The 21,080-nt window shown below is 65.6% G+C and overlaps 1 protein-coding gene across 1 annotated transcript in view; it reads left to right on the plus strand.

Annotated features, from left to right (window-relative positions):
* The first annotated feature begins 7,577 nt into the window (after nucleotides 1-7,577).
* Nucleotides 7,578-21,080, plus strand: part of ADGRB1 (adhesion G protein-coupled receptor B1) — a 69,299-nt gene continuing 55,796 nt past the window's right edge. The window contains exons 1-5 of the mRNA XM_027078008.1: nucleotides 7,578-8,349; nucleotides 18,800-18,961; nucleotides 19,917-20,027; nucleotides 20,383-20,547; nucleotides 20,691-20,853. Coding sequence (XP_026933809.1) covers nucleotides 7,578-8,349; nucleotides 18,800-18,961; nucleotides 19,917-20,027; nucleotides 20,383-20,547; nucleotides 20,691-20,853 — 1,373 coding nt within the window. The remainder of the gene's footprint in view (nucleotides 8,350-18,799; nucleotides 18,962-19,916; nucleotides 20,028-20,382; nucleotides 20,548-20,690; nucleotides 20,854-21,080) is intronic.

The following is a 21,080-nucleotide window of genomic DNA, read 5'->3' on the forward strand; positions in this document are numbered from 1 at the left end:
CTCCGCGCAGCTGCAGGCGACAGAGGCACAAGGCCCGCCCCCTGCAGGGTGGGGCTTCGCAGGGAGACCCCAGGGCCTGTGGCCTCAGCTGAGTGTAAACCCCTGGGTTCAGATCTCTTAGGGAGCCGTCCCTGTGTCCCAGTGTCCTCCTGGCTCCCAGGGTAGGGGAGGACGGGCGCCGCCGGGGAAAGCACACCGCAGGCGGGAGGGTGCCGCCCTGGGGGGCGGGGCTGCCAGTGCAGGTCTCGGGGAGGGCCCAGTTGTCCCAGAGGGATGCGAGTGCCTTCAGAACACAGAGAGCGCTGTCCCTGCTCCCCGCCAGAGCCCTGACCGTTTGGGTCCCAGCGCGCAGGGGCGCCTCCGGAAAGCCTTCCACGCACACACGTGCACACCTGCACACATTCACCCCGTACACGGCGACCCTCCCTGCTGCCGCGCACACGCTCCCTCACGCACTGCACACGTGCATAGGCGCCCCCGCGCGCGCACACTGGTCCCTCCGCAGTCCTGTCCCGGTCTTGGGGTCCACCTCCCCGGCGCTCACCGTGGGCTGCAGGTTGGCTTGCCCTTTCTCCTCCGGGCCCGCCCTCTGCCACCCTCGCTCACCTCGGCCGTCCTGGAGAGAGGGGAGAGGGCGCCCCGTGGGTCTCGGGGAGGCCCAGGTCCGGAGCCTTGATACCTCTGGGCACCAGGTACCAAGGTACGTCTTGGGACGGCCAGTCATGCCACAGCTGCTGGCACCATTAGGGTGGGTACAGGGGACGTCAGGAGCCAGGAGACCTGGGTTTCCTGAAGCACGTCCAGGCTAAGCACCCCCTTCCTCTGTTGTCATCCCCCCTCTCCCCACTCCATGCTGTCAGGACCTCTGCGTCCCCACCTGGCCAGGCCTATCCGGGACGTCCCTGGGACCTCAGTGTTGTCTGCCGGCCGCCAGGGCCCTTCCTGACCGCCTCTTCCGATCTTGTCACCGTCCTCACACCCTCCCTGTGTGGCCTTGGACAGGTGACCTTGGATGAGCCCCCCTTCCTGGGAACCTCAGGCATGGATCCTGGCGTGGGGTGTGGGTGGGCATCACTTGTAGGCCAGCCGCTGAGCGGGCGTGGAAGGTGTGTCTCCCTCTCTGGGAACAGGGGCTTAATCTGGGTACCGAGCAGGGGGACACAGAGGGGAGAGGGCAGTGACGTATGTCACACCCAGAATTTCAGGAGCCTCCCCTCCTCAGGAGAGTTCCCCGCTCCGGGGGTTGCCCCAGTTGATGGGGCAGACGCTCTCACTGTCCCCGCCTGGGACTCTCCAGAGAGCGTGTCTGTGTGCACGCGAGGGCATCGTGTGCGTGTGTATGCAACCACGTGTGTGCATGCCCGGGGCGCAGGACGCAGTGGAGCTCAGAGCGGGAGGGGTCCGGCAGGCTCAGGTAAGGCTTCTAGGACAGCCATCTGGCCCGTGTCCTGAAGGACAGGTGGGTGTCTGCTGGGCAGGGGCCAGGGCAGCGGGGGCAGCCCGGGAGCTTGAGGGCACGGGGTGTCTTCAAGGCCTACAGGTGGTTTGGGGTAACAGGCCTCTGGGCAAGAAGAGGTGTGATGAGGGTGAGGGTGTGCACGGGGAGGCCTGGAGCAGAGCCAGAGGGCCCTCCCTCCACCCCCCAGCAGTGGACCTTCCGGGGCACCTTTCTTTTTCCTCCTGGGGAGCTCTGCCTGGCCTCCGGCCAGATTCCCCTGGCAGCCCCTGTGCCCAGGCAGGCAGGTAGGCAGGGGAAGGAGGCCTCCCTGCCGGCAGCCCAGCCCCGCCCAGGCGGCCCCTCCCCGCCCCGGGGGATACCTCACTGTCAAGCTCCACCTTTCTGCTGTGAGTGGAACATGGCCGGGGCCTCCTTGGGGGAGGCCTGGGGTGCGCCACACGCCAGTCAGGAGGGCTGGGGGCAGGATCTCCGAGCGGCGCCCCCAGCTCTGCTCATGAACGGAGGCTCTGCCTGTCGGCCTGACCTGCCACGGCCCAGGAGGGCGGCCCCCGCTGGGCGGTCAGGTGCCCCCGGGGGGCCCTCCCGTGCGTGCTCTCCCAGCCCCACCCGGCCGCCGGCTCCGAGCCACGGATGCCCACGCGCCCCTCCCCCAGTGCAGCCTTCCCCAGGACACACAGGCGGGCACTGTTCAGAGTGCCGGGCGGGACAACAGAGCGCCTTTTGTGGCTGGTGTCGGGGGATGCCATTGGCGGCCTGGGGTGGGTGGGGAGGGATGGAGGCAGGGCCTGGGTCAGGCCTGTGTGTTGGACAGTTGCGGTGGGGTGGCGGTGGGGGCGGGGGGGGGATCCCACGGACTGAGGTGAGGCTGGAGGCTTCTGGAGGCTGATGGGTGGGCATCCAGCCCACGCCCCTGAGGCGCCCAGGGCTTCTGATCGAGGCCAGGGGCTGGATGGTCCCCCGTGCGCAGATACGTCTGGGACGGTGGTGGGAGGAGGGCGCATCACCCCTCAGCGGGCGGCGACCCTGCCAGCTGTGAAGTGGGGCCGCTGCTGCTCCTGCCTCCTGGGGTCCCGTGTGCGGTCAGCGCTCAGTAACCAGCCACCGTCTCCCTCTCTCGTCGCCGTGACTCCAGATCCCCGTCCTCCGCCTGCCGTGGCCAGCTCTCTGGGGTCCCCCACCCCTCACCCCGAGGCCACCCTGCAGGCTCTGAGAGGCCGCGTGGTAGGTTCAGGGCAGAGGCTGGCCAAAGGGATGGGGGCCAGACACCAGGAGGGTTTCCCTGCAGCAGGGCAGTTTGGCCCTGAGAGGGTGATGGGAGAGGCGGGGGCCTGAGGGGGCTTGGGTGCTAATTGGCCACCGTCCTTGGGACCCCAAGATGGGCAGGTGATGATGGATGCCGCAATGACCCAGGTTGGGATATGGGAACCCAAGGACCAGACAGGGGGCCTGCAGCCCCAGGGAGACAGTCCCCCGTGAGCACCTCTGGAGAGGAGCGACCCGCAGCCTCGCTGGACCCCGGCCCCGAGGCCAGGAGCCTCCTCCAGGCCCCTCACCTGTGGTCGCCAGGCTTGTAGAGTTTGACCCCCAGCGGAGGCCTGGGCGCTGGGTGTGGCCGAGGGGAGCAGGCGTGAGCCAGCCCGGGGGAGCCACAGCCCCAGTCACCTGCACCCAGTGTGGAGCCAGCCTTCTGCCGGCCTGGCCCTTCTCTGAGGCCCTGCCTTGGCCTCCGTGGGGCTCCGTCCTGGCCATGGGCTCCCCCTCCAGGCAAGCACTCCTCTCCCAGCCCCAGTCCCTGTCCCACTGCCCTGCACATCCCATGATTAAAAGCTGAGCCTTCCTCCTGCTGGGAGCCTTGTACAAGCGTGCTACTACACGTGTGTGTGTGTGCAGACACAGTGCAGGCACGCACACACATGTGCGCACACAGAGACATAGGTGTTTGCACACGCACGTGCGTGCACATGTACGGGCACACGTCTACTCCCCCCAGCTCAGCGAGGGTCCCCACCGCCTATGGCCCACATGCTCAAGCTACAAGCCTGGTCACCTCCATGACCCTGTTTGTCCTCTGACCACCCTCCCGGCCCAGACACCACACAAGCCTCCCCCCGGCTCTCCCTGCCTGTGCCCCCTCCCCCGTCAGAGGAATCCCCCCAGTGAAGATCGATGCTGTCCCCCTCATCCCGGGACCCTTCCCCAGCACTGCCCCCTCCAGGACACTATCCCTGGGTGCCAGGTGGGGTCAGGGGCTCCCCTGCACGCCCCACCCCGTCTCAGCTCTGCTTGCCCGGGCCTGGGATGGATTCAACTGGGCGGCCTCCACCACGGCTGTGTGACCTGGGGCCTGACACGGGCGTCCCCCGGACCAAGGCTAGAGGGGACCTCTGAGCCATTTATCCAAGGCCTTGTTGGAGCGTTTCAGGCAGGCAGTTAATGGGGATGGAGAGGCCTCAGCCTCTGGAAAGCACCTGTGGGTCTGTTGGGGGCGGGGCGGAGGGCAGGGTGTGGGGTGCGGGCAGGTGGAGGGTGAGTGACCGCTGGCAGGCACGGGAGCTGTCCGTGCTGACGGCCTGGGCCTCCTGCCCAGCTCTGCCCCGAGACCCAGCCAGAAGAGGCAGGGCCAGGCCAGTTCTGTGGCACTCAGACTCAGAGCTGGGGCAGCGTTCTGGCCAGCAGAGCCCTGCCCAAGGCCCGGGGTGTGGAGCTGTTCAAGGCGTAGAGGAGGCCTGGCCCCTGGTGGCCCCAGTGGTCCGCGCTGTGGAACCCTGTGTGAACACCCCATGGGCGGGCCCTTCAGGGCCATCTCCTGGCCCCAGGAGCCTGTCGAAGGCTCATAGCAGAGCCTCAGTCCCGGGGGTGAGGCGTCCTGAGCTGCCACTTAGCCCCTGTCCCCATGGGCGCCTCCCCAGGGTCCAGGCCAGCAGCGTCGCCTCCACATCGCAGCGCCCAGCCGGGGCCGGGGCCGCTCTCTTCTGCGTCCTGCACATCCTTGCCCTGCCTCCTTCCTCGCCCCCAGGCCAAGCCCTGTGCTGCCGCCCTTCTACGGGGCAGTTCTGAACGGGGCGCTGCCCTGCATCTCATCCTCGCTTCTCCCTCTCGCCCGCTGTGCGGGACCCTGGGCTGGGCCTCGCTCCCCTGACAGGCCCTCAAGGAGCGGAGTGAGCTGGCGTGGTTGAGGGCCAGCCGGCAGGGATGCTAGGAGGGCCCCGGCTCGGCCCAGCTCCCGCGGGCCCTGGGACAGGGGCAGGATCAGGGCCGGTTCTGCCGGGCCTAGGGCAGTGCCAGCTCTCAGAGGGCAGGGGCTTTGTGCGGCAGACCTGGGCCCGGACCCTACCTCAGGCGCCCAGCACCAGCAAGCCCCCACCAGGGTTGTTCGTCTGTGGCCCCCACGTGCCCGTCCGCACAACCGCGCCATAGAGGGGCCCCAGGATTGCTCCTGCGGAGACAGAGTGCCCCGCGCGGGATCGAGCCCAACATTGGTCCCCTCCCTGCCACGAGCCCTGCTTCTCCTGTGCTTTCCCTCCACGCTGGGCCTGGCTGGGACGCCCCTCCAGGCCTGCGAGCCCACAGGGTGGTGGAGGCAGCTGTGCAGCCTTGAGGCTGAGTGTCTGAGACACCTGAGGCCGGGTGTGTGCTCCAGGCTGTACCCACATTCCACACCGGAGGGCTGTGGCATGGGCCGCCAGGGGCTGGGGTGGGGAGGGGAGAGTGTGGGCCCGGCCTGGGCCATCTCAGGACCGGGCAGGCCCCTCTGGGGGAAGGTGCTGTGTTTTGGGGTGGCCTTGACCCCAGGTCAAGGGGGGTGAGTCAGAAGGAGTCGGCTGTCGCGTGGCGGGGGTCAGGCTGCTGCTGGGGAAACGCCCGACTGTGATCAGAGTTTCTGCTGGGCTTTGCCGACTTCCACCTGGGATTCTCCGGGGCATCGGAGAGGGTTTGTCCCGGGGCTGGGGCCCCAGCTGGGGGCCTGGTGGCTGCATCAGGTCCCAGCCCGGGACCAAGGGAGGGGGCGCTGCAGCCGGGGCTGGGGTTCAGGTGAGGTTTCGGATGCCATGGCCACCCCTGCAGGCAGCCTCCTAGGTCTGGGATTGACTGTGAGACCCTGGCCCCAGCCTCTCGGTTCCCACACATGGCAGTGGGTGGCCAGGGCAGGCGGCTCTGCTATGCTGGCGTCTGAGGCTGGCCCCCGGATGGCCTAGAGGCGCGACCGGAAGAGGGGCTTCCTGGAAGCAGGGGCCAAGTGCAGGGTCTGCGTGCGGGGTCTGCAAGTCCTTTCCTCAGGGGACCTGAGCGTTGGCCACTACAGAGCCCCACAGGGCCGCCCCTGGTGATCCGGAGCCCCTGCCACGGGTGTCTGCTGCCCCATCTCTGGGTAAACCCGCGGGTCCAGCGCTGACCTCATGCTGGGAGAGTGAGGCTGGGAAGTGAGGGCCTTGGCCGAGTCCACACTGCCATGAGCGGGGCAGCCCGTGTCCAGCCATCCTGGCCAGCCCGAGGCCGCCCATGCCCAGCTCCCTGCTCTGCCGACGAGGCCTGCCAGGAAGGACGCCAGGAGGGGACTGCAGAGCAGTGACCGACCTTGTGTCGCCGGCCAGCTGGGCCCAGGCAGCAAGAAGCAGCAAGTCCCTGTGGGCAGGCGGCTGGCGTGTGCACGGTCGGCGGAGCCGAGGCGCCGGCACCAGGCCAGGCGGGCTGCGGGGGGCTGCCGTGGCTCCCCCCCCTTTGCCCACATGCTCAGCTGCTGCTGCCCGGACGACGCCCAGCAGGGGCTCTGGGGGGAGGGTGGGGAAGCTGAGGTTTAGGCAGAAGGAGCTTTGCAGGGTCCACGTGGAGGCGCGTCAGGTTGGGCAGCGTTGGCTCCCCGGGCCCGGGACGGCTCTGCTGTGTCCCTGCTGACCTGGGCCGGGAGCTGCCCCCGCCCCAGGTGTGAGCCGGCGGCACGCAGCCAGTGCCCACTCCTGGTGCAGCGCAGGTGACCCCAGGGCCACAAGGTTGGGGTCAATCTGGGGGTGTTCAAGTGTGGGTACTGCCGCCCCCTGCCTGTGACCCCGTCTGAGCCTTGATTTCCTCATCGTGAGATGGGAGGCAGGGAGCAGCCTGGCTAAGTGGGGAGGGGCAGGCCGAAGCCTGGTCCCGGTGGCGGCAGGTGACTCTGGGGCGGGGAGAGGGAGGCTCCCTGGCAGGAACATGGCTGGTAGGCCAAAGGGGGCACCTGAGTGGCTGTGTGAGCAGGAAGGGGGGGCAATAGGAGGTGGGTGGATGTCACAGTCACAGCCAGAGACCCAGAGACGGGGCACCAATCCTACCGTCACCCCCAAAAACTGGTCACTCCTGCTGTGACGAAGCAGAAGTGGGAGGGGTCTCTGCACCTGCACCGGGCAAGGCCCAGAGGGGCGGGGCTGCAGGGAAGCTGGGCAACGGCAGGAATGACCTGTCTCCTCTGCTCCCCTGCCCTGCTTCCCTTCTGGCTGGGTTTGCAGATGCTTCCCTGAAAGAGGGCTGGAGAGGGGTACGGTCTGAGAGGCCACAGAGGCCCAGGGGCAGAATGGCCTCCGTGGCCACCCCACGGCAGGCGGTCGGGCCCACAGACCGTGGAGCCACGCCAGGCTGCCCAGCCAGACGGGCACAGCCGAGGCCCCTGTGGCCTGCAGCCCTGGCCAGGGGAGCCCACCGCTTCCTGCTCAGGCTTGGTGGGGGAGGAGGGGCCCTGGCCCCTGGCTCCTGCCCCTGCAGGTGGACATGCTGGCAGGTGGCAGACAGACAGGTGGGCAGAGCAGGTGCCTGAGAGCGAGGCCAGGGCCTGTGTCGGGGGCCCAGAGCCCGGGGCGGGCACTGCCCCTAGCGTGCCAAGTCCCAGCCTCCCCCAGGGGCTCACGCAAACCCTCTCTGCTCTTTCTCTTCCAGCTGCTGCTGGCGGCCACAGGCGGGCACTGGGGTCCCGGACGTTAGGAGCCGCCCCTGCCCACTCAGGCACCTGAAGCCGTCTCCTCCTCCTACCCTCGCTTGAAGGCCCTGCCCCCGGCCCCGGCCCGCTCCGCTCGCTGCCGGACCCTGGCATGTCAAGGCCTGGCTCGCGCCTGCCTGCCCAGCCGGCGGAACCCTGGCGGCCCCGCGAGCTAGGATGAGGGGCCAGGCCGCCGCCCCGGGCGCCCTCTGGATCCTCGGGCCACTGCTGCTGCTGCTGGGGCACCAGGCAGGCACGGCCGCGGGGACAGACGCGGGGCCCGGGGCCGAGCCGTGCGCCACGCTGGTGCAGGGCAAGTTCTTCGGGTACTTCTCGGCAGCCGCCGTGTTCCCGGCCAACGCCTCGCGCTGCTCCTGGACCCTGCGCAACCCGGACCCGCGCCGCTACACGCTCTACGTGAAGGTGGCCAAGGCGCCCTCCTGCAGCGGCCCCAGCCGCGTCCGCACCTACCAGTTCGACTCCTTCCTGGAGTCCACACGCACCTACCTGGGCGTGGAGAGCTTCGACGAGGTGCTGAGGCTCTGCGACCCCTCGGCGCCCCTGGCCTTCCTGCAGGCCAGCAAGCAGTTTCTGCAGATGCAGCGGCAGCGGCCGCCGCAGGACGACGGCCCCGCGCCCCAGGACGGGCCCCCCGGTCCCAGCGACGACTTCTCCGTGGAGTACCTGGTCGTGGGCAACCGCAACCCCAGCCGGGCCGCCTGCCAGATGCTGTGCCGCTGGCTGGATGCCTGTCTGGCTGGCAGCCGCAGCTCACACCCCTGTGGCATCATGCAGACCCCCTGTGCCTGCCTGGGCGGGGACACCGGCGACCCTGCCTCCGGCTCCCTGGTGCCTCGCGGGGATGTCTGCCTGAGGGACGGCGTGGCTGGTGGCCCCGAGAACTGCCTCACCAGCCTGACCCAGGACCGGGGCGGGGATGGCACTCCAGGTGAGTGACGGCTAGGAGAGGCCCTGGGGTGGCTCTCTGGGCATACGGTGGGTGGGAAGGGTCTTCTCTGCAGGGCTGCCCTGGCCACCAATCCCCCGAGCCCCTCGGGGAAGCCAAGTGCAAAGAGAGAAGTTCTCTGCAGGCTCGCTGAGAATGGGCAGCCTGGGTGCTTGCCTCTGGCCCCCAGGGTGCTGGGGTGCCTGCCTCATGGGTGGTGCTAAGTGCTCAGGGAAGGGAGGGAAGGAGGGAGGGAGGGATGGAGGGAGGGAGGGAGGGAAGGAAGAGCGGGTCTCATTTCTCCCAGGATGAGGGAGTTTTAGATTCCTGGCTGGGGGGAGGGTCCCTCCCGGTCCCTCCCTTTTCGCAGGCAGGACCATTCTCATGGGCCAGCAGGCTGCTGTGGCCTGTGGCTGGGGTCTGCAGGGGCCTCCTGGGACACGGGAGAAAAAGTGAGCAGAGTGGACTCATGTGGTCAAGGAGATGCAGCGTGGGGCTTGCACATGGTTACAGCCATGCAAACCGTCAAGCAGCAGTTAGTTACCCAGCGCCTGTGAGGTGTTCTAGGCGCCGGGGACACGCAAGGAAGACAAGAAACAACAAAAACAAAACAAAACAAAACAAAAGCCCCGCTCTCGCTCTCGCTCTCGCTCTAGTGGAGCTGCCTTCTGGGTCTGGGCGGTGTTAAATGGCAAAGCACAAGAAACAGGCACGTCAGGTGGTGATGAAGACACCGCAGGGGGAGGGACCCTGGTGGCAGGGCTGCATGTCACCTGGAGGTCAGGGGACCATGTTCGAGGTTCTGGGAGGGGTGCGGGTGAGCCCCGTGCGGGTCAGAGGGCAGGGCAGGGCAAAGGTGGCGTTGGGCGTGTGCTCAGCTGGTCCCACCTTCTTAGCAGTTTGGGTTCCTCGGTGAGACGGCCACCTGCACAGGAGGGCGCCATCAGTGGAATGGGACACCGAGCGGGCCCCCTGGCATCGGGCAGGAGGGAGACCCTGTGCGTGCTTGGAGCGGGACGCCCAGGGTGTCTCGGGAGGCTGGGGCCGCGTCAGGGGACAGCTCTTCACCGAACGTGGAGTTTGAGACACCAGACAGCGTGCCAGGCGTCCGGGGCCAGGCTGGGCTGGGCGTTCATGCGGGCAGGTCACCATGAGACCAGGTGACATGGTCCAGGGCTCTTGGTGTCTCCGGAGCCAGTAAGGCCGATGGATTCCTCCGAATGACGTCTGTAAAGGCATCAGAGAAGCTACGTGGGGTTACAGAGGAAACCAGCTATCCTGGAACATGGTTCTATTCATGGGCCCCGGGCCGTGGATCCCAGATTAGAAACCTCCGTGGAGCGGTGAGCATAGCTGGAGGGGATCAGGAGAGGAGGGAAGAGGCGGGCAGCACCCCGGGAGGTGGAGGCGGTGTGGTGTCCAGGAAGCCGGCAGAAAAGCCCCATCTTCCATCAGTTGTGTCAGGGCCCCCAGCAATGGCGTGGGAGGCTGGGAGGGCTGACCTTCGGGCTGGGCAAGGTAGAGGTCACTGTGACCTTGGCGTGGGCAGACCCCGCAGCGTGGTGGTGGGAGTGGTCCTCAGGGTGTGGCAGGGAGGAGGATGGAGCAGAGATGCCGGGCCGGCGGCTAGTTTGGGAGGTGGGCGGATGCAGGAGGACCAGTGGGGCAGGGGCCTGGCCGGACATGTCGCTCAGCCACTCCCCAGTGGTCACCTGCCCCTGAGCCTCAGCGTCTTCGCTGGCAGAGTGCTGAGTGCTTTGAGGGACTCTTCAGTCACCTCAGACCTGATTGCCCTGGGGCCTGGCCCACACTGGAAACCAAAGCGCAAGAGCTGCTCTCTGTTAGCATCTCGGGGCAGTGACCGTGCCGGGTAGATACCTGGTACAGCTGGAGCCGTGTGGAGCTTGCGGGAGAAGGTCAAGGGGACGGGGCTGGTGTGATACATGTGTGGCAAGTGGCAGGAGCTTGTGGTGCTGTGACGTTGGTGCTGGAGGGAGCAGGCCCTGCTGCTGGAGTTGGGTACGGTGGTGGACAGGCCTCCTGGACGGAGTTTGCATGTTATCATGAGAGCTGAAGGGCCATGGGGGGCTTTAAGCAGAAGGGTGACATCGCTGGGGCTGTACATGCAATGTCTGGCTCAGAGGGGGAATCCGGGGCAGGGACAGGGCACTGCAGGCATCCAGGAGGGAGCAGACGCTGGCCTGGGTGGGAGGAAGGGGGAGGATCTTGGGGGGGGTGGAGCTGACGGACTTGCTGATGCAAATGATGTGGGCGTGGAGGCAGGAGACGGCTGGACCCCTCCCAGGTTTCTGGCCAGGAGTGAGGACCTCGGCCGAGGTGGGGAAGTGGCGGGGAGGACCGGATTGGGGTGGAAGATCCAGAGGACAGAGCGGGACCTGACCGTGACAGGCCCGTGGGTCATCTGGTGGGAATGTCGTTTGAGAGGGAGCCTGGGACCTGGCGCCCCAGGATAGGACCAGGTCAGGTTCAAATCCCAGCCCGCCCCACACTCGCTGTGTCCCCGGGCCTTGTCTTTCAAATGGAAAGAGTAAAAAGTCTTCTTTTCTTGATTGTTATGAGGAATGAGAACTGGGGTGAAAGTGTTTCTAAGCAGAAGCAACGTCAGTGATGAAATGCCACTATCTGTGTTTACTATGAGGTAGAGGATCTAGAGGGCTTGGGGGGCAAAGAGGCAGACTGGAGGAGCGGAGCTGTTTGGAGACCACAGCTGGGTGCTTCGGGCTTGCACAGAGATTCTGAGAATGGGCATGTTTGGAACTGGTGCTGGAAAGGGGTGGGCAGGCGTGCGTGTGTGTGTGCATGTGCTCAGGCGTCCATGTGCATGTATGTGTGCCGTGTGTTACGTGAGCATGTGTGTGTTCATGCATCCATGTGTACAAGTATGCATGCGTGCATGTGTGTGTACACACGGCATGTATTGTGTGTGTTCACATGCACGTTGCCAGTATGTGTGCTGTGCGTGCACGGTGTATGTGTGCGTGTGTGCAGTGCATCGGGCATGTGTGTGAGTCTGTGCATGAGTGTATGGGTGGTGTATACATGTGTGCGTGCCTGTGTGCAGTGCGTCGTGTTTGTGCGCGTGTGCATGTGAGCATGTGCAGGTGTGCACTTGTGGTATGTACTTGCTGTGTGTGTGTGTGTGTGTGTGTGTGTTAGGCTGGCTCTGTGCGAGCCGATTTCAGCAATCCTGACAAAGCGGAAGTCCAGGCTACGAGGCAGGGCTGGCAGTCTCGTGGAAGACAGTTCGGAGGGCATGAGGGCTGGGGCTGCCACCATGAAGCGAGGAGCTCGACTCTGCGGGGCAGGGGCCACGGGACATGGTCGCCCAGGCCCACAGGCAGCTCAGACCCCGTGCCCATGCCCTGGACTCAGAAGGTCCTGATGCTTCTGAGACCTTGGGAGTAAACCTGATCTTAGTAGTGGCAGTAGCCGCGTTCTGCGTGTTTCCTTTGTGCAGGAAGCACCCACATCTTAACTAGTTAACTCTTGCCAGTTGCCCAGAGATGGCTCCCCAGCGAGGCACCTACCTCCCTGCCCAAGGCCTTTGCATGGGCTGTTCCCTGGCCTGGAACACCCTCCCCACGTGCCCACAGGGCTCCCTCCCTTGAGTGCTTGCCCAGATAGCACCTTCTCAAGACGCCCTGGCCCTGCTGCAGAAAGCGGCAGCAGCCGCAGCCCTGCTGTCGCCTCACACTCTCTCTCTCTCCCTCTTTCTCTCTCTTCCCACACGGTATCGCCTGTGAGCACTGGAGAATTTCCTGTGTCCTTATTCTCCGCCCCTGCCAGGATGTACCCACCACAGGGCAGGGGAGTTTGCCCTGCTCTCTGACGAAGCCCCGTGTGTGGACCAGTACCTGGCACACAGCAGGCCCTTGATTAATTCTTGTTGAGTGGAAGGAGGCACAGAGACGTTAAGGCAGCAGCCAGGGTCACACAGCTTGTAAGGGGGAGACAGAGAGCAGAGCCAGCTCTTGGTCACCTGGTGGTCCTGCCTGGGGCTTCTCCCGCAAGAAGGAGAGGGTGTGTGTGTGTGTGTTCGTGTGTGCGTAGGGGTGGGGTGGTATACGGACCAGAGAGGTCCAGCAGTAATTCAGAAGACACACAGCAGATCCAGACCCCGTATCTTGCCTGCCGAGCCTGTGCCCAGGGAGCTGCGTCCCCTCACGCATGCCAGGGGAGGCTGGGTCAGGCGCGTCCCTCCATAGCCACGGAGCCGGAGCCGGAGCAAGCAGGAGGCCCAGGCCAGCCTGTGGCCCATTTTCAGCCCTGCCCCCGCCCGGCCTGTCCAAATGCCACATGGCCACGTCACGCATCCGACTGGCAAGCGTTCCTCAGGCCAGAGCAACTGTTCCCTCTCCCCTGCCCCGCCGGCTGCCCCTCTGCGCTGCCTGCCTGCTCCCGCGTGCTCTCGGGCTGTCCCTCCTTCCCCCTCCCAGAGTCTCTCTGCGTTTTTCTGCCTCTGGTGAGATGTGCCGTTTCTCTCAAGGGTTGTTTTAAATATTCACGTTTTAATTAAAGAATTTTATTGCAGAAGTGACATGTAAGATAATGAAGAAGCCGCATCCTGAGGGCTGGGGGTGAGCGTGTGTGTGTCTCCTTGTGTGTGTGTCCCTGTGTGTGTGTGCCCGTGTGCCCCCTCCATATGCCTGCATGGGGCGGGGGGTGGGGGGTGGGCTGGAGCCTGAGCGTGTGAGTGTGTGACATCCCGGGCATGTGCTGGGCCGCGATGCCGGCCTGGGGGCCGTGACCTGCCCAAGGCCACACGCCAGGGGAGATGCCGAGCACTCCACCCGCCTCCTCCAGGCCCCTCGCCTCTCAGCTGGGGCGCCCCTGCCCTGAAAACCCCCCCCCCCAAGGGATTTGGAGTCTTTCCAACCCTAAATGCCCCACAACTTCCCTCAGGGGGAGGCTGCGAGCCCTCTCTGGGGCCTGCAGGTTGTGGAGGGGAGCTGGGCTGGGGGGAGGGACGAGTGGGGAATCCCAGGGGGAAGGGCGTGTCTCTGGAGTTTGGGGGCAACTGGGCGCTTGGGGGTGGGGAGCAGGGTCGGGGTGGGAGTAGGAAGGGTTAGGGCCTCCCTGCCAGGACTGGGTTTGTCATTCCAGCCAGGGGAGCTGCGCTTTTGCACAAGGGGGCAATTTAGAAAAATCTGGAAAACACGGTTTCAGGCTCCATTGTAGACAGCCCCCATTCCAGATGGAAATAGCAAGATGTGACCCCATGAAAACAATAAGTACGCACGGGGCATCACCCACAGAGGAACTGCCACGAGAGGCCAGAGCTCACCCCACACCACCCGGTGGCCAGAGAGACTGGAAGCTGTGGCCCTGCTGGGGTCCCACTTCCCTAAAAGGTGGGGAGAAGCGCTGTCGGTCGTATAGCCAAGGCTGAGGGAGGAGAAGAGACCTGCCCAGGTCATCCAGCGCCGAAGGGCAAAGCCAGGTGGGACCCAGCCCTTCGAGCTTGTAACGGGCACCCTTCTTAGGGGGCACCTGCCTGGCTCAGGGAAAGCAGCATTGAGAAAGTGAGCAACCCTGCAGACGGGGCCAAGTCGCCCCTCAGCCTCCCTTCTGTGAAAACAGGGATGGCACAGCTCCTGCTCATAGGGTCTTGGCGCCTCTGCCACGCTTGGAGGAGACCCCCTTGTCCTCCTTCTCTGGCAAGTGGCCCCGTGGGCAGTGGGCACGGCTCTCAGCCCGTCCTGAGATCCAGGGGTGCCTGCGGCAGCTGGGCAGACTGCTGGTCACTCGGGCCCCGATAGTGGGAGCTGCAGGCCTTGGTGAAGGATGCACCAGGTCTGGACCTGTGGAGCCAGGGGCGCTGTGGACTGGGGATTGGGTTGGAGAGGGGCTTCAGGGAGCTGTCCAGTTTCCCTGTGGTCCTCATTTGCACATCCATGTAGGGGGCTGAGAGGAGGAGCCTGCATGCCGCAGTACACACCTTCACTCGGTGGGGGGTAGGGGTCCGCACAGGGGCTGGACTTCGCCGAGGTGGATGTGCACGGAACCCGGCCTGACGGTCGGGGAAGGGGCGGGGCGGGAATGGGCAGGGCCTGACCCCCCAGCCGGGTGCTGCCTGACCTGCTAGACTGGGGAGACCTCTGCTGGAGGAGACGGGAAGTGCACCGCTCCCCTCCTCCAAAGGGGACCCAGGAGGCGGGAAGGCCCAGCGGGAAGAGGGCCTCCCCCCCAGCGCCCTCATCCCAGCTGACTGAGGGCGCAGGGACCAGGGAGGCCATGGCCTGAAGGCTGGGGCACCAGGGTGGGAAGGGGGCCAGGAGCCCCCCTCTCCGTGTGCTTTCTCTCCTGGGCGGCCAAGGCTGCCTGGCGGCCATTAATTGGCTCTATTCATCCCTTAATGAGATGGAAATGAGGCTTCCAGACAGAGGGGGCATTGAGCCCGGGAAGAATGGCGGCTTCTTTCCGGGCCTGGAGGGGCAGCCCACCCCCCAGCCTTGCCCACTCCTCTGCTGCCCCCTCAAAGCCCACCCGGCCCAGGAGCACCGTGGCCACCCAGGAAAGGGTGGCCTGAGTTCCCCTGTGCCCAGCTCTGCGGCCCCAGGAGCCCCGCCTGGGTGACTCCCTGGTCGCGGCTGCATTTGTTTGGCGAACGTTTATCAGGTGTCAGCCGTGGGGGGGACACACGTTAAAAATAAAAATGATAACAAAGACAGCAGCTGCCATTAACCGAGTGTTCATCGGTGGTGGGAGTGCGGCCAAGGTCGGATCGGTCCGTGACTGGGATCAGGGCTCAGTATGTGACAGGGGATCAGGGATCCTGTGTCCAGGATCAGAAGGCAATCTGTGAAGAGGATTAAGGCCCAGTGTGTGGTCAGGGTCAGGGCTAGGCCTGGGGGGCAGTCTGTGCTCTGAGCCAGTGGACCCCCTGCCTGGCCTCTCCCGATATGACCCCTCCTCTCCTCCCCCTCCCCCCACCACATCCCCACCCCCTGGGTCACCAAGGTAACCAGCCCTGAAATTGTGGGTGTTTTGGCAGCGGAGGCCTAACCTGAGTCTATCCTGAAAGACTGAGCTCTGCGGCAGTTGCCATGGGAACCAAGTGGCATCCCGCGATTAGCCAGCATGGACACCCTCTCTCTCCCACCCATTTCCAGCTTCCGCGTCACTCAGGCTTCCGCGCGGGGGCTGGGCTGGGGCAGCAAGGGGGGCCAGGCAGGACGTGTGCACTTTGTCCCTGCCGGCAGGCCTGTCTCCCTGGACTCCAGGCCTCCCTGTTCCTTTGTCTCAGTATGACGGGACAGGGTGGCTTCAGCAGGTGAGACCACTGAGGCCTGGAGTGCCAGGCTGGGGGTGGTCCTGGCGGGCAGCCTCTGCCTGGGGGGCAGTGTAGGGGGAGCGCTTGGAATCTGATCATGGGTCCAGTCCCAGCTCCTCTCCTTGTCCGTCCGGTGGGTAACTTGGCCTCCCTGTCTGCACCTGCCAGGTGAGCGTGGTTGCGGGGCTGATGGTCCCCAGAGTGAAGGCGCCTAGAGTGGCAGCAGTGAGGGCCCCATATCTGCGCAGCCTCAGGGCCGAGCCGCTCACCAGTCCTGCCCACCAGTCCTGCCGTGTGCACCTGGGGGCTCCCCACCCCCTCCCCCGGGGCCCTGGCCTGTTTGTCTCTCACCCCCAGGGCATGGACATTTCTGTCCACAACGAAGTCGTATTTGTGTAGCGTCCTCCATACTTCTGGTTCTTACTCAGCCCTGGGGACCCTGGCGCCTGTCTTCTGAGGCTCGGGCCTCCATGCCTCCTCAACTCTAGGGCAGATCCTCCTTCCGGGGGGGGGGGGAATCGCCAGCCCCTGACTGTCTGGACCACCCCTCTTTGAGCCTCAGTTTGCTCTGCTGTAAGTGGGGTGAGCACTTGGTTCCTGGGTGGACTGGGACTCGAGGTTCCTGAGGCATCTGGCACGGAGTGGGGGAGACAGGGGTGGGGGAGTCAGTACTCGCCTGCCCAGGATGCCGCCCTGAGAGCCGGCCTTGAGGGAAGCAACCGTCCTTGAAGGGTGTATGGGCCGGGTCCAACAACCTGGGCGATTCCTGCTCGGCCCCCTCGTAACTGGGGGAGTACGCGCATCCCGTCACTAGGGCAGGCCTCGATCTTCCCATCTGAACAATGGGAGCAGAGAGGCCTCCCTTGTGGGAGCACAAGCCGTCACGCCCAGACCCAGGAAGGGGCTCAGAACCGGGCCCCTCGGCCCCCTGAAGCGAGGGTCCCTGCAAAGCTCAGTCGGGCTCCCACAGAGTGAGAAGCTCCTCCCTGGGCCGCCGCTGCACGGCTAGGAACCAAGTGTTACTGCGCGTGCGCGAGGGGCAGAGCCGGGTCCACGCCCACCCCCAGACGACAGCGATTAAGGTCCGAGCCGGCCCCGGCTACGGGTCCCTGTCTGGGTGCGTCGGCCCGCCCACCTGCCCCACCCACCTGCGTGACCCACCAGCATGGCAAGTCTGGAGGACAGGAGGCTTGACTTCTGTGTGCCCTTGGCCCGTTGATGCTCTTCGTCTCTGGGCTCAGGGGGAAGTGAGACGTATGGGAGGGTGGGTTCTGCAAGGGGAGAGAAGATTCCTCAAGGGCTTGGGGGCGTGGAGGGAGAAATGAGCCCCGCCTTCCAAACTGGGGAAATTGGGCTCCCTCCCCCGCCTCCCGTTCATTTGCTTCCGGCGCCCCCTGCTGGTCGGTTCCCAGCACAGGCGCAGGGACCACTGGGAGGGGCTCTGGCACCTTTCAAGCGGCCTTCCACAGACCAGAGCACCTGGACGCCCAAGTTGCTGCCAATCAGAGTTCTCTGGGATCGACTCCGACCCCAGTGACGCCCACACCTGTCGTCGCCCAGCCATTTCTTGCCATTTACCCTCACAGGTGTAAGTCCTAGGAAGTAGTGCCCTCGTCCCCTGGCGAGGGGTGTGAGGCCAGGGCAGGGTGGACTTAACCATCCCATGGTCGTGGGTGCTGGGGCCACCATGTGAACCTGGCCTTTCGGCTCCAGTGCCCACCCTCCAGGATCTGCACAGTCCTCATTCCCACCCTATGTGCTCCCCAGATAAGCCAGCCTCCAGGAGGCATCAGGGACGCTCCTGCTGGGCCAGGAGTGACCTGCCCTCGGCCAGCCTGGCTCCCCTGCTCCAGCCCCGGGTGAGCAGGCAGCATGGGGCAGTGGCCCAGCTCTAGTGCAGCTCCCAGTGCTGGGCCTTGGCAATGCCATCTCCTCGCCTCCTCATACATGGGTGCCGTTTCGGGGGGCTGGCTGTGTGCAGGGTGCCCGGCGCAAAGTAGGTGCTCGGTGAGGCTGCGTGCCCTTGTTGAGTCTGCCCTGACCCTGCTATGCTGGGAGTGTAGGGGCCCTGGGGTTCTCCAGGACAAATGGGGTGGCGGCACCAGAGTCCCTCGAGGCAGGAGTGATCTGGGCACCGTAAGTGTGGCCTTTGAACAGAAAGCCTGGATGAAGCGGCCCTTCCTGAGCGAATCAGTGCAGCCTCCAGCTCTGGCCCGAGATGTGTGGCCTCCCTGCTTCTCACCCCTCAATGGCTCCCCAGTACTTTGAGGCTGTCCCTCTTAGTGTCCTTGGTGGCACTGGGGCCACCAAGGGGCTCAGAACTTCAGGGGCACGAGGTCATGATGGTTGGGGGGACGGGGCCGGGATGGAGAAGACCCTTGAGAGGGCTGAAGGAGGGTGGCCATAGGGGCCTGGAGGCCCTCAGCAGCCAGTGTCTGCTGGGTCTGGGGGACGCTCCGTCTGGCGGGGCCCTGGGTGTGAGACCCCACTCGGCTACCAGGGGTGGGACCTCGGTCACCTCTGGTGTCCCTGCGGGAGCTGGGGGAATGAGCACATGGGTCATGGCAGGGGATGGGGGGATGAGCAAACTGAGGCTCAGAGGATACTGGACTGAGGACCATGGGGAGGGGGTTCAGCAGGGCGCGAGGCTCGGTGCCAGGCAGGAGAGCCCCTCTGCCCCCAGCCCATCACCCGGCCCTCGATATAAGGCAGCCGTTGGGGTGGGCAGGGGTGTCATTCATTCATTCATTCATTCATTCTCCAGACCCACCTGGGGCTCCAGCTCTGTGTCCAGCCCCACACTGGGGACCTGGATTCAAAGCCAGTGGAGACCCTGGCCCAGGTGCCTGTAGACAGAGCCGGAGAGCACAGAGACTCCAGAGAGAAGTGGGGTGGGCCCCGGACCACAACTTGCCTGGCACCTCTGCCCCTCCCGGCCCTGTCGGCCTCTGCTTCACACTCCATCACCAACCCCGTCCAGGCCCACACTTGCCTCCTAGCTGACCCTCCAGGGTGCTATGCTGGTTCCGACGCGGAGGCCTCTTCGCAGGGGCTGCTGTGCCCCAGATCCCTGCCTGGGAGACCCCTAGAGGTCACTCCCCGAAAGACACCGCAGCCCTTTGCCCCTGGCCCTGACCCCTGCCCTCTGGTCCCCACCAGGCGGCTGGAAGCTGTGGTCCCTGTGGGGCGAGTGCACGCGGGACTGCGGGGGAGGCCTGCAGACGCGGACGCGCACCTGCCTGCCCGCACCGGGCATTGAAGGCGGCGGCTGCGAGGGGGTGCTGGAGGAGGGCCGCCTGTGCAACCGCAAGGCCTGCGGCCGTGAGTGCGCGGACAGGCGGGTCCCGGGCGGAGCCGGGGGAGGGAGGGGCTCGGGGCGGGGTCAGGTGGAGGCAGGAACCCGGACTGGGCCGGGCCGGGCGGGGAAAAGGGCGGGGAGGGGCGGGCAGGGCCTGGCCAGGTGAGGGAGGGAGGGAGGGCGCTCGGGGCGGGGCCGGGCCAGGCAAGGCCTGGGCTACGAGGGGCGGGACCTGGGACAGGGGCGGGGTCAGAGGGTGGAGCCTTCCAGGGGCGGGACCAGTAGAAGTAAGGGCCCAGGAGGAAGGGTGGGACCCGGTGTTAGGACTGGATGGGCCTTTCTTAGCAACTGTGGATTGGGAATTCTGGGGTGCACGTGGAAAGCCGGCTGAGGGGCTTGTTCCGCCACCGCCATCCCTAGCCCTGGCCAGACCCGACTGTCCCAGCCGGATGCTGCCTCCAGGATGTATTTCTTTAATAAGGCTCTCTAATGACCTCATGCATATTTTAGCTGCTTCCATAAAATTAAATCAAGTTATAATGAGATTGTCATTCTTCGGGTTGTTTTTTCCCCGACGAACTTTCCTGGGGAGAGGAGCTCATCTCCGAAGCCTGGAGAGGGCCCTGGGGTGTCGGGGCTGGGCCGCGGGGGGCAGGATCGCTGCCGGGATGCTCAGCAGCGGAGAGCAGTAGCCATTCAGACGTGCTGACCCGCAGGTGACTCCTGCGGGCCCCGGAGGAAGAGAGGGAGGGGCGCAGGGCAGGGGAGACTGGACCAGACAGGGATTGGCGCCAGGCCAGGGTGCCCTGGTCCCGAGTTTCCCACCTGTCCGGTGCGGCCAAGTGGCCCTGGTGCTGACAAGCCCGGACCCCGCTGCGGCTGGGGACCGAGGGACCAAGGGCCGAGAGCGCCCCTCTAGAGCTGCAGGGCGGGGGCTGCAGGCCACGGCCTGGACGCTTACCTGAACCCGCCCTGCAGCCGCCGGGCGCACCAACTCCCGGAGCCAGTCCCTGCGGTCCACGGATGCCCGGCGGCGCGAGGAGCTGGGAGACGAGCTGCAGCAGTTTGGGTTTCCTGCCCCGCAGACAGGTGAGTGGCAGCGGCTGGGCGGGGCTGACAACGCAAATGCACTAAAACCCTGGGAAGTGGGGAAAGTTGGTTTCAGGGGACTAGGTCTTTGGGCAAGTACTATACGTTATTAATTGCTGTTGCTTCTAAGTAATGACTGTAATAATTTTCCATAATTAGACTAACCTCTCAGGTGCCAGGCTCTTGTCTCCAGGCACACTGGATTTAGGGGAAGTGGTGTGAGGAGAAGGGGACTGTCGAGAATAAAAAACGGGTGGGGTGCTCAAGGGCTTTGCTGCGGCCGCCTGACGGTCTGACCGTAGCTCGGGTGCAGGGGCAGCAGCAGGCCTGTGATGCTGTAGGTCTGGGCCCACAGGTGACCCCGCGGCCGAGGAGTGGTCCCCGTGGAGCGTGTGCTCCAGCACCTGCGGTGAGGGCTGGCAGACTCGCACGCGCTTCTGTGTGTCGTCCTCCTACAGCACGCAGTGCAGCGGGCCCCTGCGGGAGCAGCGGCTGTGCAACAACTCCGCTGTGTGTCCAGGTGGGCGGTGCGCCGTGGGGGGCGGGGGAATAACAGGAGCAGGGGGCGGGGCGTCCGGGTCAGAGGGCGGGGCATCAGGGGCGGGTGACCGGGCTGCGGGCTCGGGCAGACAGGGGTCGCAGAGTGCTTTGTTCCTTCCGTAGTGCATGGCGCCTGGGACGAGTGGTCGCCTTGGAGCCTGTGCTCCAGCACCTGCGGCCGCGGCTTCCGGGACCGCACGCGCACCTGCAGGCCACCCCAGTTTGGAGGCAACCCCTGTGAGGGCCCGGAGAAGCAAACCAAGTTCTGCAACATCGCTCTGTGCCCTGGTAGGTGAGAGGGAGGGCGCTGGGTGAGGTGGGACAGGGGCGGGAAGGGAAGGGAAGGGCCCAGTGGGCCACCGGCCAGCCCTGCCCTGGGAGCCCCGCTTTGCCCGCTCAGACCCACCTGCTAGGGGGCTCAGGTTGGAAGCTCAGGCTGTGATCAGGCTGAAGGTTGGAGACCTTGGGGCGTTCTCACTCGCGTACCGTGGGCGTTGGGGTGATGGGCCCTCT

The sequence above is a fragment of the Aethalodelphis obliquidens genome, unplaced genomic scaffold (genome assembly GCF_003676395.1).
Source record: "Aethalodelphis obliquidens isolate GAN/ISIS:26980383/991018 unplaced genomic scaffold, ASM367639v1 scaffold41, whole genome shotgun sequence".
NCBI lineage: Eukaryota > Metazoa > Chordata > Mammalia > Artiodactyla > Delphinidae > Aethalodelphis > Aethalodelphis obliquidens.